A 19,015-nucleotide genomic window follows, 5' to 3' on the forward strand; every position below is an offset into this window, starting at 1 on the left:
GAAAGATGGGGCCGAAAGAAAGCAACTGCTCAGCAATAGTGAAGATGGCTTTTGTAATGATAATCGCTTATTAGACATGTTGCTTGGTAGAGCATTTTTACAGCTATTTGCGATTAGATGCAGTGATGCAGCTGGGAATGAAGCAGTGCAGTTTATGCAGTGCACCTCTCCACATCTCTGCTAAGCTGGACGTATAATTTTTTCCATGAGGAGGCTGCTGGTAAGGAGCAATGGTGTAGGCACCGTAAAAGCCGTGGGAGGCTCCGTGTGGTCCTCCAGAAGTCAAAATCAATGAGTTTCTCAGGACTAGCCTTATTGGGAAGGCTGGCGGCTGGGTCAAGGCACTTGCACGGCTTCAGAGGGCTGAGACCTCGGCAGAGCGCTGCAGAGATCTGTCCTGTTCCCGTGCAGCAGACGCTCCCTGAGACTTCAAGTTCCCATCCCATCTTTCTTGCTGACGCAGATAGAGTGTAGTAGTGATTTCATCACCTGAAATTTGATAAATTTGTTGACCGGCACCACGGGGGAAGTTCCTCACAAATCCGCTCCCAGCCCTGGAGAGCTGTCAAACGAAAAACCAAGACGTAGATCGTGTGAGCCTGTTATATGGGACGGCAAGTGATGTTCTGATTTTCCTTCTTAAGCTGAGTGAAATAAAGCTTCCCACAAGTCTAACTGATAGTCTTGAGTGTGCAGTTAAAAGTCTTTGAGCTGCTTAGCCATTTCCCTGTGCCGTGTTCAAACAGCAAAACATCACAAGCACCAGCAGTTCTTATCTGTGTGTTTTATTTCCAACACGCTGTTTGCATTTACTTCATTCATTACTTCTTTTAATTCATCCCAACCAGTACCTTTGCTGTGAGCTTGTATTTTCCGCTAGTATTTCTGGAGGACAAGGGCGTGGAGGAAGCTGCTTTGGGCACCAGCCCTGGAGGCTCCGGCTGCAGTGTGTCTGTCGTCAAACACCCCAACCTCGTTGTTCTTGGTGGTTACGTGGTGTCCGCTCTTGCCCTGCACCACTTGCAACTTATTCTTATTCCGTTCTTTTCTTTTCAGGGGCTGTCAGAGCCTGAATAATTTAAGAGTGAACAAATGAGAGACGTTCATGGAGGACTCTGTTCTTACCTAGGCACAATTTGACAAGCATGTAGATTGCCTTGGGTTTCCACTGCACCTACCACAACTTTACTAAGAGAAAAGCCCCCTTTCCTAGACATCTGTGTCACTCTTGCTTAGTAAAGTTATTCAAGATCAGCGCCTTTGGAATTGGTTGGTAAATGGACAAAGACTTTCTCTTTGCCCGGAGCTCCTGACAGCCTCCAAGTACCAAAGAGAACTCCACAGCACTAGAAAGCAAGACACAGCTGCTGAATGTTGGAAGCTACTGCATTTGGCAAAAGAAGCTGACGCTAAGATGCACACAGTTGTGTTTGTTTGTTCTGCTTGTTTTCTGTGCTTTCTGAGCCCTGTGTGTGCCTGGAAAGTTTAATGACCAATCCCTTCTTTCTGAACATGCAGTTTTTCTTCCTATCCCAAAAAGCTTTGGGTTCTGTTCTTGCTTTTTTTCCCCAATTCCAATTTATTTTGTCACCGATACTCTTCTGTTGTTTCCATGAGGAATTGTTTGGGTATGCAGCCACAGTTCCCTTTGAGGTAGGGAGACATATTCAAATGTCATCCTCCTCAGCAGAGTGGTCCACCTTGTCATAGAGGTTGCTGGCTTCAAGCGTAAGGCAGAGTTGACCTTAGCAATGATGTCATTTAACTGAGAAATTCAAAATTCTTACAGTAGCTCAATTTGGGAGCTGCTGAATGAAGCTGACCCTTGACACTTCGCAAAAGAATAAGGCTTGTGTTGTACTAACAGCTGCTTGGAAACCATGTGTAATAAAGTTTGGTTTTGTGCCCACCACCAGGATAAAAGATGGTATTCGCCGACTCTGGTACCCTTATGCTCCCAGCAGAGCAAAACTGCTTAGATCAAAGTTAAAAAGTCTGCTTCTATGTGGGTGTCTAAGCATTTCACAGTTCCTTATGCTAAAAGTAAGTGTACTTGCAAAGGCCAGCAAATGCTGTTGTTCTTGTTCAGCTTCAAACATGACATTTTCCCCCTCATCATCCCATATAGGTTTCCATAAAGGTTCAGGGTTAAAACTTTTTTACGGAACATGCGTAAGTCTCCTATCAAAATATATCAAGGGGGATTTTTGCTTTGTGTTTGGGGCTTTGTTCTTTTTGCTGCTAGCGGCACTTATTCTGGAAACTTCAGGGTCGGGGATTACTTTATTTTTGTCACAGAACAAGGACAGTGTAAATACAAAATGTAAAGTAGAACTTAGAGAAGTGCTTCAACGAGTTGTTTGACTAAATTCAAATAAATGTTGATTTGTTCAAAAAAAAAAAAAGAAAAGCATGCCCTTACTGGATCTTGTTAGTCTTGACTTTTTATTTCCTTTCTTTGCTAAAGCAAAATGCATGCCTCTTGACTTCAGAAATCTGCTCTCCCAGCTGTGAGGCATTACGGGAAGGCTGCTCGGACGTGCGCTCCCCGCAGATGTGTTGGACTTGCTCTCGCTGTGCTCTGGGCTGGTCCGGGATGTGTGCTGGGCACAAACCCGAGGCAAAAGAATGGGTGAATGAAATCGAGTGCGTAGAAATACTGCGTCTGGCCTCAAACTCTGCCATGTGGAGCAACTGCTCTTTTTCCGAGCTTTTCCACACCCTTTTATTTAGTAAAAACCTATTCTAAAAAGTTGTTGCTTTGTTGGGGAGACGAGCGAGGTTCCCTTGAAGGACTCAAGGCAGGCCAATAACGTACCTATCTCCGTATTTTGGCATAGGAGCTGGCTAGGAGTATCTCACTTACCAACGGGTTGGTGGATTCACTCTGTGGATGTTTGTTCTCTTATTATTCCTGTCATGAACTCACAGCAGCTTATGTGAAGGGTCAGATGGGACTCTGAAGCAGGATGAATCTGTCAGGCTAAGGCTCAAACCTCCCAGCGGAGAAGCTGTAGATACCCATCACAGTTGTAAGCTGTTCTATGGAAACATGTGTCTGAGCGGGACGCCCAGAGAGGAGGACCGCAGATGTTTCATCTGCTGTTCAAGTGCTTGGTGCCGCGGGGTTGAGGTGCACACTTTCCTGAGAGCCTCTTCAGAGGCACAAGGACATGTTCTGCCTTCACGTGCAGCAGCTCCTCGGTTAAATGCCCGTCTGTAGGAAATGAGACCCTGCCCTGTATTCATCTGAGGACTCATCTTCCTCTTTTCCTCATGCCCTCTGTACAGTCACCTCTGACAATAGCTTTATGTCCACATGAAGCAGCAGATACAACAGAGATGGCTTCTGTAGCTGTTCCTCTCACTAGGCACTCTTGGACAGAAACAAAGTCATGTTTTATTTCAGCGGGCTCTCTCTCTGTGCCTTCCCCTTGTGCTGTTTCTCTCCCTGGAGACCCAGCTCACTCATTCAGCACGCTCTCAGGATTTCAGTAACTTTTCTTGCAAGGTCTCTTGAGACCACGCGCCTCTGTGCTGTCTCTCCAGGCTTTTGGTTTTATCTCACTCTTTGAAACTTTCCCAGAACTGCAGTGACTTTTCTCTGACCTCCAGGAACTGGAGCTCTCGAGTCCTGACACTCTGACTGGCACAACCAAGACCTGGAGACTACTTTGGGTTGTCAGCTTTCCCAGCGCATGCTGGATGAAAGCTGCATCTGAGCAACACCAGCTAAAAATAAAAGCTCTTCAACTGAAGCGAATGGCGGGTTGCCATGAGTTATTGCTCATTAAAGTGAATTGTCAGATGCTTAACTTCAGCTAATCATTTCCTGCTGCGAGATCGGCCTGGTATGAAACATACTCAAATGTGGGAAGGGGGTTCACAATAACTAAATTTAGCTAAGGGTGTAATTTCCTCGGACTCCCTCTGAAGTTAATGGAAAGAGAGAGGCTCTTACAGGGTGTGATTCCCACTCTGTATCACCCTTGGGCAGAAGTGTGCACAACTCCTTGACTGCCGAGAGCATGAAGTGAGCTGCTGTCTGCCACAAAAATGAGCTTCTCTGAGTGACGGTGGCTGTCCACCCCAGCTAGGTGAGTGCTTGTTTTCCTCGGCTTAGGTTTCTACCTGGAAACAATGATCAGGAAGTTGAATATTAAAACCAACAGATAGGTGACCATTTCCCAAAGGCAAAATCCATATGCAGTATCCCCCAGGAGCATCCCCTGTTTTGCAGCGTAGCCAAAGGGAACTGCAGATCATCCTCAATCTCAAAGCAGCTCTTCTTTCCCATTTCCAAGAAATATCAGCTATTCAATAAAGAAACAGTGAGTTCTGAATGTTGTGTGATTAATTTAGTTTCTAGTCCTTTTTTTCCCCCTGTTCTTTTTGGAAGTTAGTCTTGTTTGCATGTTTGGCAGTGAAACAGAAAGTCAAATTTTGAGTTTTTACATTACAGTGATTGGAAAGTTTGTCAAGTATGTCTGCTTTTAGCAGTGTAGACTACTTTCTCTATTGGACTAGAAACTTTTGCATAAAATATTTAACTCCATACCATTCTTCTTGAGTTTGGACAGAAGTAATTTCATGCACGTAAATGGAATTGCGAGAATCCTGCCAGATTGATTTGTGCCTTTTGATGTTACTTCCAGCTTGAAGCTTCAAATGATACTCCCAAGACACAAACAGAAAATTGAGTTGAACCTTCTCAATTCTGCTCATTTCCAGGAGATTATAAAGTTAGGGAGAACATTTGAACCTTGGAGCAAAATTTGCATTTAGATTTCAATGGCGTAGTTTGCACGTGTCTTTACCCTCTGGTGTGAAACTGGGTTCTGTGTGGTCTCACCTCATTTTTGCCTCGAGCCGAAGCGCGGGGCAGGTCTGCGGCTGGACACGCGTAGAGCGGCTGAGCAGAGCAGGGAGCAGCGAGGACTCCAGGGCGAGTTTTGTAATTCCATTGCAAAAGTTTAACGTACTTCTGATCTAAAGGGCTTTTCAAGCCAGTTGTCCTCTATCTTTGTCTGACGCAGGCACTGAAAATTTCCTCGTGTTCACTCTACGTTCTTCGCTGGAGCCTTTTTCAGAGGCAGTGCCTGAGGAGACAGTTTATCTGTTGACATTAAAAGTTGTCAGAGTCCCTATTTACGTTGTTAGGAACTAGTGTTTTCACTTGAGGAATAGTTGTAAAGTGACTTTGTATTATCCAAATGTTGTTAACCTCCCAAATTTTTGCAAATCCATGCCAGGTTTTACAGGCAGAATAGGCTCTAACACTAAAACTGGGATCGGTACTGTCATCTGTCTAAGCCACAAAGTTTTGTAACCCTGACTGGTGCCAATAAAAATGTTTCACTGAGTGTGTTTTGGACATTTAATACAAAAGCACAGAGGAGACTAAAGAAGCAGTTTTCATACCTTGTTCTGCCATCTTTGCATCCGTCGAGTAGAGCTTTAGCCCTGAAGCCCTCGAGCAGATCCGTGGTGGCTCTCTCTGCAGCGTTTCCCAAGGGAGAGTATAAAGCCTCAAGGGGCTGAGAGCTGTGAACTGGAGCCTACAGCCGGTATGGTGAAGGAAGTGCTCTTGGAAAGGGCAGGAGAAGGGGGCATTTTGATGGTTTAGATGATTCTTGTTTGTTTAGTGTGAAATACTAACACGGAGGCTTTGTTTGTGCGTAGGATGGGTCTAGATGACTCCTGCTTTCCAAGATTTTCTGGTACAGAGATTCCCATTCTTCAGGAAATAATAGCTCAAGTAAAGACGGAGTTAGTCTTTCACCCACATCTGATTCAATTCCATCTTTGTCAGAAATGTTATTTTACAGGAATCACTAAATATGGAAAACAGGCTCTGTCAAGCACAGCAGAGCTAATTTATATGCTCATTGGTCAGATTGTCGTTATTGGCTTTCATTCATGAGTGGAATTATTTCTGCAAAAAAATTGTTGATTTAAGTGCACATGCTAATAGGATTACAGAGTTCCCATTCTGGCTCATCCTTTTTTGACTTCTGTGGAAAAATCCTTTTCTCTTAGGCTGTTTTTCTGGGTGAGAAATGGAGCTGTACATAAATCAGAAGAAGATTCACCTCTTCTCACCTGAAGAAAGATCATGTCCTACCACAGTCACCTGTCTTCACAGCTATATTCTGTATTAACTTCTCGTTATGGAAGCATATTTCCTTCCTATCATATATGATCTGTGGTTAGTATGGATGAAAAAGAGAAGCCTGATGTTTTCTTCTGAGTTGCTCTGAGAAGCCTTTCCCTTGCCCCGTTAGAGATATGAGTTTCTGCAGATGAGTCCGGTGCTGCATGAGCCTGGTCAGACAGACCTTCCCTCCCATGCATGCTCTGGGGAACAGAGAGGTAAAAATAAAATGCCTTGTATTTATGTTCCAGCAGTAATTCCTGCTGACTCAAATGGGAATACAACTGTTCCTCTAAAACGGGTCTATGAGATTTTCGGTTTTCCTTTCACCCAAGGTTGCACAGAACTGGAACCTTCCATTTTTCAAGTAAAAGAGCTGGGCTTTTATAGATGGCTGTTCATTTGAGCAACAACAACAAATATTTCATGCCTCCAGCAGTGCAAAAGCTCTGAATGTTAAAGCTCTTTGGTCTGGCTGAGTATCTGTCACACTCCTATTGCCAGAAGTTTCTTGGAGGTTTGCTTAGGGGTGTTTTGGAAACCATCATTTCTTCTGTCTGAATGAATGGTTTGGCCAGGAAATCAATCTAGCCACACTAGTCTGCTGACCTCCCTACACCCATTTTGCTTCACCAAATACCTTTTTTTAGACGCATGTGTCCCGGGACATTGGTGGCAGGACGACTGCTCACTGCAGCGCTCTGCCAAGCCCTGACGTTCCTGCAGACCCGCTGCGGTGCGGGGGCAGCCACTGCTTTGCTGGTCCTTGTGGGCAGTGGCGGCTGCCTGAATTACCATGCAATGTGCCGCTGCATCTTTTCCAAAGTGCTCTTTGGCTTTTCTTAAGCAAACTGTGTTTCCGAACAGCTCTACCAATACAGTTTGCAAAGCACATACGTGCTAGTGCTTTGCAAGAAGAGCACGATAACATGTCCTCCTCTTCCGCTTGATCTACCTGGTGTCTGGATCGCAGGCTGGTATCAAGTGTCATGATTAATGCGTTTGTAGCCGTACGTGCCGTGGAAGCAGTGGAGCTCACACAAGCACGGCTTAGGAGGTTGTCTCCAAAGTCTTTCCTGGCAGATTTTTTGTGTTGCATGTTTCTGTCTCTCATGTCGTGAGCTCTGCTCTTCCCTGAGCTCCAGTCCTGCCTCTGCGACCATGTTGAGGTGACCTGCTTTATGTGCAAAGGAAATCATTCTCAGCAGGGCTGGCAAATGGCAAGTGTGACTTGCTCACAAATGTGTCTGTATTTGCAGTTTCTTTAAAAAAGAAAAGGAAAAAAGGTTATGAACATTGTATGTGGACTCTCGGTGTGGTTTTTGGATAGTGCATGTTTGGCAGTGGTGGGAAGTGGGACAATGAGATGGGAGTGCTTTGTACATGTGTAGGGTCCTGGGTAGAGCAAACTCACCCCACCTCGAGGGGCTCTCATGGTGGCTGGGGAGCAGGGAGATTTATAGCCTTTCTCTTCCACTTCCCTGCCTGTCCTCCAGCCAGCGGAGACTACGTTACCATGTAAAGGCAAGGTAAGGCCGTGTTTCCAGTCTTGGGCTGCATGGGCCAAGCGAAGCCCAGGCTCTGTCCTAGATGCCTTACAGTGGTCAGCCAGGGCACTTCAGTGGACAAGGAGAAAGAAGGAGACTTCATATCTGCCAGGGTTGTGTACAGCATGGCACGACCGAGATTTAGCAACCCCTTGGTAAACAGCCTTTTTCATCACCAAAGGGATGACCTTGAGCGGGAAAATCCAGAGCCTTGCTCCAGTGGGATTGTTGCACGGTGTAACACACCTCCCTCTGGAAAGCTTTGGGTTGGCTTTCATCATGGCTCGTGGCTCTGGAGGCCTGGTGTTGGGTCTGCAGAGGTTTCCTGGCTCTACGTTAAACTTTGGACAAAATTCCTGCAAGCGGGCAGGGTGGGCTGTGGGCCAGCTCAGGACTTGGGCTGTTTCTGCCCACCTGCTGCCTTCCCTGGGATGACAGGGGACAATGACTGACTGTCGCTTCCCCGGGACGGCCTCAAGCGAAGAGTGCTGCGGTGTGAGAGGTGCTGTGTGTCTCTCTGTCCTCCGGCCATGGCTGTGCTGCCTGGGGAAAGGGGAGGGAGGCAGCAAGGCCGGGGCATGGCCCTGCTTGTAAAACCAGGGATGTTTCTTGCTGGGAAGGGAGGTCCCTGCCCCTTCCATCACGGACTTTGGGGTTCCTGGGTTTGGCCCTGCCTCGAGCCCGCCAGGCTGAGGTAGGATTGTGCATCTTGGTAACAAATCCTTGGGGTGGATGGGGTTGTCCCAGGCTCCATTTAGCCTCCTATCCACTCCCTTCCCTCACTAAAAGTTAAATTGGCAAGGTGCCATTGACTGGAGGTAGGGATTTGGACTGTGTTACTTCCAAGCTGTAGTAAAAACCTCTCTGTATATTAATCAACTGAGATGTGGGAAGATCAGCTTGTCCTCAGTTCTCCTCAACCTCCCCCCAAGCCCAGTCCCCAGCAAAGGCAGTGAGTCTGTGATACGGATGCTTGCCTCAAATCATCCCTGACAGTGGCAGCCTCCACAGAGCGATCGCTTCCAGCATTTCTCCTTCCGTGACTGCAGCCCGGCTCCCTTTCCACCAGTAATTCCCAAAGTTAATCCTCCTGCAGCGGCAGTGGGAGCTGCACTTGAGGGCACCCCGCTCGGCACAGCCCCTGGGCGAGGAGCCCTCGTGCTTCCCCCACCGCCTGCGGGGCTTTCGGCGCTGCTGGGGGACGGAGGGGCGAGGGCGCTTGCAAAATCAAAATCACCATCGCGAAACCCTGAATGTTGCTGACACACGGTGCGCTGATAAACTCCCAGAGCATCACGTGGAGCCTGCGAGAGGAGACTATCTAAAGCCTATTGAGTGGAAGGTACGCTGGCCACTGACAAATGTTATCTTGCGCTAGTTGATTTAACGCCACTTCGTGTGCATGAAATAATATCAACAGGAGCTGGCTAAACCCAGGCCTTTTTGAGATAAGACTGCTACTTTGTCCTTACGGCGGAGTGTCAGAAAAAAACCAGCAGCTCCACCTGGGATCCGTCCTTCTCCCAGCCCCTCTCATGCTCACTCCTGTCAACAGAAGACAGATGATTTGGATTTTCTTCCTGTCTGGGAAATGAACTTTGAATTCCTCTAGCTTGTTACAATTATTTCTGTATGTTCCAAAAACCTGACTTTTGACCTCAGGTACGTAATAAATTATTGGTTTAACATCTGACTGAGGCTGTCAATGGTTATAAAATATTATAAAATAGTATAACTCTCATGGTCTGCATTTTACAAGCTGGCAGACAAGGCAGGCTGCAATCTCTGCTCAGCAGCTCTGCCCAGCAGGGTAGGAGCTTTGCATGCAGGTAGCAGGAACTGGCTTCTAAACCAAGACAGGTGACAATTCTCTGGGAGAGCAGCTCTCCCTCAGCACGTGCACTACCCAGTGCACATATATCTCACATATGTATCAAATATCTCTAATGATATTTATTGCTGAACTCAGAATATCTGGATGCACCAGGCGATTTGCATGTGTTGTAACTTATGTTTTTGTTTTCTGCTGGGGCAGATAAAAGATTCAAGATAACCATCTAAAAATGTTTAATATCATCAGCTGACTGCTTTCTGATGTACAGTCTGAGATGTATCTTACAAGAGTGTGACAATTTCTGAATTCCTTAAAAAAAATTTCATCTTAAACTGTGTGGGATTAAACGTCTCGGTCCCTGGTTGCTCTTGGGGAGGGAGTTGCCTTGCCATGGTTTCAGAAAGGTGAAAGCAGGGCACTTGTTCCTAAAGGGCAATTGAGAAATCTTCAAGCAACTTGTTTGCTTTGATTTTAAAGACTTATTGACATTGGCTCATCTTTGGTCTGTTGCTTTTGAGGGGAATAAGGGAGGTTGCACCCATTTCTAAGGTGCTAGTCTGAATATTTATATCAATAATAGCAGTTGGATACAGTTCAGCAGAATCTCCTGCTTGGATATAATGGAAATCTTTTTTAATTTTAAGCCTGCCTTGTACCTCCTTCTTGGGAGTTTCCTTCGGTTTGAACAATTTGTCATCTTTTGTAATTGTTCATTGTGGTTTCTTAGTTCTAGGGAAGGTATGAAGTCTTCTGACAAATTCCTTTCAGGGGCAAAGGAGATAATTTTAAGGTGCTTCAATAACCTTCAAAAGTTAATAAGTAGTCTAACTAACAGTAAAGTCATTGGGGTCTGGAAACAGCTGAGAAACATTTATGGAATTGGAACCTGACAAAGTGTTGGTGGCTGTCAGGTCTCCTGTAGTAATCTGCTTTTGTGCTTATTTTCTTCTGGCAATTCACAATGAAATCTGTGGGAAGAAACTGAGAAATTCAGCACGTAGCGCTGAATTCAGGCTTTCATCAAAAACTAGATAACTTTGCTGTCTGCAGTCTTTCATAAGGACAGATAGCGTGGTAGGAAATGAGAGAAGTGTGTAAGGTTCTGAAAAATGCCTGTTGCAGGGCGTGTTCCTCTCTCTGGTGTGCAATAAAGTTTACACAATGTCCATAGGTCACAAAACCTTTCATCGAGGCAGCTTGTATTTTCATGCTTAGGATTGCCAAACGCTTGATGTGCACTAGGAAATAGAGGAGCTGCTGATATGATCTGTCACCTGCATCGTTTTCTTCCAGATGCATATTCCGTCTCTTCCAATGACAATGGGGGCAAGTCTGATTCAGTGGCCAACTTACAACCTCAGCCATCCCTCAACTCCATCCAGAGCTCTCCTGGCCCCAAGCGCTCAACCAACACCCTGAAGAAATGGTTGACTAGTCCTGTGCGCCGGCTGAACAGTGGGAAGACCGAGAGCAACATCAAGAAACAAAAGAAGGTGCGAGACGGCAGGAAGAGCTTTGACCTCGGCTCACCAAAGACGGGAGATGAAACCACTCCTCAAGGAGACAGCGCAGATGAGGTGTGTGTTGGCGTTTGTTGCGGGAAAGACCATATCTCTGATAGTCCCTTCTGCGGTGTCTGATTCACGCTTGAGTAAATGCAGTTCCCTTAGGGTCTAGAGGGAGCAGCGATTCATATATAAAATTGCATTGATTGAAGCTGTGTTGCAAACAGCATTGTCATCCAAAGAGCAATGGAATATATAGGGAACAGCATTTCAAAGCCTGCATATACTATTGTCCTTTGACTAGATTTTTTTAAATAGCCTATTAGAAAGCTACTGAGGATAGAAATGAAGTTATTCTTGAGGAGCTGTTATCACTTTTTGCTGAGGTTTTTATCACCTTTATCCTACCATGGCAGTATAATTCCTTATTGAAAGAAAATACTCAGAGAAATAGTCATGTTTCTGTTAAATCTGCTATGTATTTGTAGCCGCAGTTTCTCTGCAGGCATATTCTTTGCCAGAATGGCTCTCTCCTGATAAAGTGAATAAGGAATTACAAGCCAAAAATGGAGAAGATGCTCACTGAACACAAATACAGGAACACATTTTAAAAAGTGTACATTGAGCTGCTCTCATTTAAATTAAAAAATACTTTTCCATCAGCACACAGACAGCTGTAAGTGCCTTAGCTGCTTGGATGACCTATAAACTGTATTTCTGTAACTCTTAGAATGCACCAGGATTAATGGGCAAAACCTTACATCTTTATTGCTTCTCTTCCATGATGCTTAGCATTACCTGCAATTCTCTCCACCCAACGCAATATTGAGTCAGTGTTAGTATTAACAGACTCAAAGCCTGGTGGTAGGGCTCAGATATCTAAAAACATAAAAGAAATGTGTCCTTGCTTCTAATTATATTTAACTTTTGTTCAGAAGAGCAAGAAAGGTTGGGGAGAAGATGAACCAGATGAAGAGTCTCACACACCTCTTCCTCCTCCTATGAAGATTTTTGACAATGATCCAACCCAGGATGAGATGGTAAGGCCTCCCCTACTGTACCGGTTTGCTGTTTAAGTGCATTTCTCACATAGCCATCTCACAGTGGTTTCGTAGTGATCTTCTAGTATCCAGGGCCTAGACTTGTAGTTATAAGACACTTGTATGTGCAAATCATAATCTAATACCTTTCACTAACTGGATTTACAAATAATGCTGGATAAGCAATTTAGCCCTGGCATCCCATTTCATGACAGGTCTATCGTGTGCTTGTGTTGTGCGTGGTCAGAAATTCCACTGAGGCTGATAACACATGTTCTCCACATCTGTTTTAAAAGTGCCATTGGTGGCTGGCAGTAGCAGCAGAAATGGTATTTGGTGGCAGCGTGGGCGAAGGAGTAGGACAGATGCTGGCATCTGCTTGAATCCAGAAATACCACTTTTACCAAGAGTTAGATAGCTTGGGCTCTCCACCTAGGCTTTGTGTGTGACTGGGGTCCAGGAACGTTGTCAGTCTGTGCCCTACCATCCACCCTCCGTTCTGAAGTGCTTTAAAACTTGCAGATGGAAAAGCCTACCCAGTGCTATCATTTGGCATTTTTGGCATATGTGGCTGATCATCACTGAATGGTCCATCAGCTCCAGTTAGTGCAGAAGCCCACAAGGTATCTGAAGTTCCTCTCAGGAGGGTGGGAAAGGCTTTGGTCTGCCCATCTTCGTGCACCATGCTGGTAGTGGTAGTTCTCTGCTGTTAGCTGTTGAATGTTAAGTCAGAATTTGCTGTGGTAGATGGTGCAGTGGCTTGCAGAGTCCTTCACTTGCTCTCTTGGACTTGGGGTGAGAATCTGTGAATATGGCCATGACAGTGGTTTGCATTCACGGTCAGTGCGGGTCCTGTGGGCATGTGTCCTCCCCCACCCTTTCCTGGTGCTGTTGTCTCCCTCGTAGAAATCCATCCTCCTGTTTAGCTCTTTCCTGCTTTCCTGCTGGCATCTGTTTTTAGCACTGCCACTTCTGTATCTCTATCATCTGATTGTAATTACTGCATGCAAAGAAGCAAGGATAGGGGAGATTAATAAATTGTCAGAAGAAAAAAAACCAGCCCAGAATGTTCTGGGGGAAGGTTCAGGCAGGAGTTTGGAAATACAGAGAGAGAAGGGCGCAAATATTTCTGGGACTCAAGGAGCAGAATGATGGAGGAAAGGATTCGGGGGCTTGCTGCTAATCTGTCAGAAAATGTTATGACATTGTGGTGGCAGCAAGACCAGAAGGACGCAGCTGGAGTCATGGACTCCTGCCCTTTGAGCACTGCGTGTGCTGCTGGCTGGCTGGCAAGGGGCAGAGGCGAAAGGTCAGCGAAGCAGAGCCGTGGTAGATCCATGCCCAGCCAGTTGCTCCTGGGTTTTTCCCTGTGGTGTTTAGCTAAATGTTTTGGGGTTAGTTTGCTTTTTTGGTTTTGGGGGGGGTTTGTTTTGTGGGTTTTTTTTAAAGAAAAACAAAACTGCTTTAGTCGGGTCACTATTTTTGATTCTTAACATGCCATGTGATTTCAGTATTTCTTAAATACGTTTCTGACAGCGCCAATATTGTGGAACTAAACTGTTTTCCGCTCCAGATGTCTAAGCTTTATAGAGCGTTTTGGCATCCTGTTTCTTCCCCCGCTCCTAAAAGAGAAGATGAAATAGAGTAAGATGCATCTGAAACCCTTTTTCTCTCTCTTTTTCTTTCCCTACTCACTTTTTTGTCATGGGGGAAAACAACTTCAGCTCACAAACATGACTTCTGAATTCCCTGGCACAGGAACACCACGTTAGCAATGTTTGAGTCATGCTGGAGCCAAAAGCTCTTTAACGGCGTTAATTTGGGCAGAGATCCCTGCTCATGTCCTGCTGCTCCTTCCAGGCACGGGCTCAGGTTGGACCAGGAGCAGCGTGGGGCAGTAGCAGTGGGAGGTGGGAGATGTCTGCACGGTGCAGGGGGTGGCACCTTTAGCTGAGCCCATCTGCAAGACAGCAATAATTGTGCCTCGCTGCTCCTGGAGGCTCTTACAAAGACAAATTGCAAGATATCGTCGTATTAGAAAATCATAATTTACTTCCTGGGAAACAGAAATACCATTTTCTGATTTGCCCCACACAAACCAGACTCTCTCATCAATCACAGAAGAGTTTTATTTTACCCTGAAAGACTTGTAGGCAGCAAATGTTTCCATGCTCCCTTCAAAATCCTACAGTTATTTACTTTTCAGATACATTGAGCAATTTCAGTTAAAAGAAGTGAGAGCAACAGCTGTTTAGTGCCTCCAAAAATTGGACTCCTCCTGCTAGAATGGTTGTTTGACGGTTATCGTCTATGTATTTGTCCAGTATCTCTTCAAAGTCCCTGTTTTCAGTCTTTTTTTTTTCCTAGACATGTCTGTCTGCATTGCAGGTGAAACAGGCTGCCTGAGCTTTTACATTTGTATGAGATTCCTGCATTACCAGCCTAATTCCTCAATTACCAGCCTGATTACCTGTAGGTTTTGTTGTTGTTGTAATTAGAACTGTTGATTAGATGTATTATTTGTGAAAGACGAGATGAGGAGTGGCAGGCTGTTCACGCTTCTGCTCTGTCACAAGGCTTCTGGTTGGCATTGGTCTCCTTTGCCTTTTTTTTCTCCGCCTGGGGCTGTGTCACTCAACATGAGCAACCTCCCCAAAGGGCCACTTAAAGAGGTGGCCAGCTGCCTAATTCCTGCCATCACATCTCCACATCTCACTCCTCAGCACTATTTAATCTCAGATGCGTGTTCGTTGGCACCGGCACGGTGACTTCGTTGAAATACGTGTTCTCCAGAAGACCTTTATTAAGCAGCTGAGAGATGAATAAGCTTTTTAATAATTTTAATGCAGAATTTATAAAAATTTAGCCATGCTTTAGTCCATGTCAGCCTGCCAAAAGCAGATTATCAAAGGGCTTATAGTTTTTGTCAGTGCTTGTATTTTGTTCAGAAGAAATGTACATACAGGTGAGCTAATAAATACGAATTCCCATAGCTATCGCATGAGTTTGGGTTTTCAAAGTGAGGCTTCTTAGGACAAAGGCCAAGGGGTGAAGAGGCCCATATAGAGCAAAAAACTTAAACTAAAACTGAATATTTCACACAGAGGCCAGTCTTTGCAGTGCCGTGGGGGATGCTTTTGGGTAGCACATCGATGAGGTATCAGTGTTTCTGGAGATTTGCAACAACCAGCAGCTATTAGCTGTGGCTGCCTGAATGTAGAGACATCCAAAGACGTTACATGATGTCAGGCACCTAAAATCGAATACCTGCGACCAATAGACAAGCATAGAGAAGCGAGACTGAAAATATTCTAACTAATGTCAATAGGGAAAAGTGGGCATCTCCAAAGAGTGTTTCTGCCCTCCTGCGCCAGGTACCTAGGGTAGATGAGCTATGTAGGGGTGTTTCCTCTCCACTGATTGCAGAGAGGGGAGAGAAAAGATACACATTTTAGATGGCTGAAGTTGCATGAATGGGAGGTGTCATCAGAGTTCGTTTGGAGTCGTAATTGATCTGTGGGGAAGAGAGGGGGAATGATTTGTTCCCCCCTGCCTCCCTCCCCTATTGCCTGTAACTCCATGTGTACCTTGTACTTCACCGCATTTGTTAAATATGTATGTATGGGGGAGGGGGTAATTTCTTACATCTGTAGTAAGAAGATCAATTTTCTGAAGCCTGTAAGACTGTAGATGTCCTTTGAAGGAGGAACCAACAGATATTAAGAGTATTGTAGCCTGGCTGCAAATGACCTTCAGTTCTTTGACGCTGTTCCCTGGTTCCCAGCCTTGGAGCTGCTGCAGGGGGATGCGCGGCCAGAAGCGGATGGCAATTCCGTGCTTGTCTGATACGGCCACACTCACTCACCTGACCATGCATGTGGTCCTCTAACCCTCCTGCTCCCCTTCCACGTTTGTTCTCCTGTCTCAGAAGCTGCTTCACTGACCGCTGGTTTCCTACTCCCTTCTCATCCTGCTAACTTGCTTTTCCTTTGCAACCTGGTGTCTTGCAGTCCTCTTCTTTGCTAGCTGCTCGACAGAGCTCCTCTGATGTCCCAACTGCTGCGGACCTTGTCAGTGCAATAGAAAAGTTGGTCAAAAGTAAGCTGGTAAGTTTAGTGTTGTGAAAACTGTGTACACGACAGGCCTAATATGACTCTAGGGAAGGGCTTTAAAGTCTCCCTCTTGTTTCTGGTTTCCTTGCTTTTCACCTTCATCTGCTATGCTTTTATTAACCCTATGTGCTCTGCTTCTCAGTAGAGTATCTAATATTTTTCCTCCCCACATGATAGGAAGCCTATATCTCACATTGCCATGTAGGCTCTGTGCTGCATAGTCGAAAGGTGCTTTTGGAGCGGGCTTTGCAGAGTATGAGCTACTGTACTGTACTCTTTCTGGGGTCTCGGTATTCTTTCCAATGTATTACACAGTGGGATGTTTTGTTTTGTCTTAAAGCTTGTTCTGAGGCACAGGAGTGTTACTACCCAACATGTCAATTTGTTTAGTATTCTGGCTTCCCTGAAAAGACCCTCTAAAGAGTAGAAGTGCTTGAAGTATCACAGCTGTGCTTTAATTTTACAAAGATTCATGCATCACTTTTAATCTGCCTTGTCAGCTCTATCTGACAGGGAGTGGAATAAGCGATAAAAATGCTCTGGGTTTAATTTGTTGAAAAATTTCAGTATCATGCACTCTCCCTGCATGTCTGATGTTTGCTGGACAAGGAGTAAATCCTGTTTCATATCTTGGCTTTTCTTAAGTTTTCCCTGAAACAGTTCAGAATGTTAATAGAAAAGCTAAACCTTTTTCTACATGTCCCAGGACCTCTAAAATTAGGTATATGCTTGCTTTGAGCAAGTTTAACTTAATTAACAAGTCAGGATTAAAGCAGGGTTATGATGAGCCTACAAAGGTTCATTTCCTTACGTATACTGGACGGATGAAGAGAGTAAAAACAAAACAAAAAAGCCCACGGTGATGATTAAATTACTGTAACTCTGTGCAAGCAGCTTTATCTGGCCAATCATTTCACAGAGTTTTGGTATTTTCTTGGTTTGAGATGTTGGTACATGAAGATAGTCTGCATTCACAGGGTGCTTGATAAGGAGTAAGTGGTGAAGGAGTTCTTTGAGACATGGGAAACCGAGAAGGACATTCCCAGAAAATTTACTCAAAATAGTTTTATTCCATCGAGGGACTAACAAATTGAAGAGTATTTAATTAATCCAGTTAGATGTATTTTCAGAGGATATTTTATTTTCTCTTCCCCGCCTGCAGGCTGTTAGGTCAATTGCAATTACTTTCTAGGGATTTGGGGGAAACTTTAATTATTGTGGAATGTTACTATGTATCCATCTATTTCTGTTTCATTTTGTGTTTTACTTCACTACGAAGAATCTCCATTCAGTCTTTGGCAGAGAAACACTGACCACGTGTACGCTAACACTGGTTCTGATTGAGACACCAGGATATTTTAGGTTGTTTTGAAATCATTTGGAAGAGTTTTCTCATCCTGGGGCTACTGGAACATCTTTTTCCACCTTCTGGCAAAAGGACATCTTCTCTGTTTTAATGCTTTTTGGGGGGTGTCTTATATCAACTTAAAATTAGTTTGGTTGTGTTTCACTAAGTCCTGTGGGAAAGTATTGCTGAATACTCTGCTTGGTTTTAGACTGTATTGTTGACTGCAGAACTTGACTTGAAACAGAAGATAACGCTGATGCTGGAGTTCAAGGATAATGTTTATTCTATCGTTCTTTGGGGTTTTTTTAGACCCTTGAAGGAGGATCTTACCGAGGAAGCTTAAAAGATGCCACTGGCTGCTTAAATGAAGGAATGACGCCTTCAACTCCCCCGCGAAACCTTGAAGAGGAACAAAAAGCCAAAGCAATGAGAGGCAGGATGTAAGTTGTCTTGCTGCGTCTTCTTTCTGAAATATGCACCCAAGGAGGACACATAACTGCACTGAAAGAATGCTCTGTAGTCAGTGAATGAGCACGGAGCTGGGAGTAAAACTGGGTTCTGCTTGCTTCTGTTTTTTCTTAACCTGTGAAAATAATTTATAAAAGCACTTGCACACCTAGGAAGTTCATCATCACTCTATAAAATGTGCAGCTTTTACCCCAGATAGCAAATAGCTGTTGCTGTAAAAGCCTCTGAACAGCTAGACAAGTATTACTGAGATGTTTGCCTTTGTAATTACTGTGTTGCAGAGGTGAAATCAGCTCTCAAAGGGGGATATGTGGTTGACCTTGTTAGCTACCTTCAAGGAAGAGAACAGAGAATCCCACTAGGATTTTTTGAATGAGATAGTTTTTTGCCTCAGCTGTTAGCAAAGGAAGGGGCAGAATTCAGATGCATTTGTGGTGGAAACACGCCACTGAAGAGAAAGTTTCATTTGGGAAACCCTCGTGTTCATGGTAATGGGAGAGGAAAGAAATTGTGACAGCTCATGAAAGTTGGTTTTTAAAATTATCTGTACACTCCCATAAATGTAACAGAAATAACACTTGTGCCTTCAAAGCTTATCATGATTAAAGCATTTCTTAAATGCATGGTTAGGCTGAAGGACACAGAGAATTGGGGAAACAGAATCAAGAATTATATGAAAGAGAGCTCAGGTAGCTGTTTTCTTTATACTGCCTCTTAAACTAACAACGGTAAGTGCAATCATCTAATCAAATCATACAGTGATGGGAAAAGTAACAGTCCATACAGGTCTGATTCGAGTATGGTAAGGTGAGAGGTGGAAGAAGAGCAGCCCCTTTGGGAGAGATGCCAAGCAGGGAAGGAAACCAAGTCAGGGGAGGACAAGGAGGGAGTTAAGGGTAGACGAGGAAGCAGGAGCAAAGTGTCACAGCTCTGTGACAGCCATCATTTGCTCCTGCAGTTTGTTGTAGGAAGCCAGAGAAGCAGTACAGTGAGGGACTGGATCAACT

General features: G+C 44.8%; 1 protein-coding gene across 1 annotated transcript in view; it reads left to right on the plus strand.

Moving 5' to 3' along the window:
• KALRN (kalirin RhoGEF kinase) overlaps positions 1-19,015 on the plus strand; it is a gene marked incomplete at its 5' end in the record, with an annotated part of 528,347 nt that overhangs the window by 459,740 nt on the left and 49,592 nt on the right. Inside the window, 4 exons of the mRNA XM_082311480.1 lie at positions 10,829-11,112; positions 11,976-12,080; positions 16,091-16,186; positions 17,850-17,980. Coding sequence (XP_082167606.1) covers positions 10,829-11,112; positions 11,976-12,080; positions 16,091-16,186; positions 17,850-17,980 — 616 coding nt within the window. The remainder of the gene's footprint in view (positions 1-10,828; positions 11,113-11,975; positions 12,081-16,090; positions 16,187-17,849; positions 17,981-19,015) is intronic.

Source organism: Platalea leucorodia, assembly GCF_965183815.1.
Source record: "Platalea leucorodia genome assembly, chromosome: 5".
Taxonomy (NCBI): Eukaryota; Metazoa; Chordata; class Aves; order Pelecaniformes; family Threskiornithidae; genus Platalea; species Platalea leucorodia.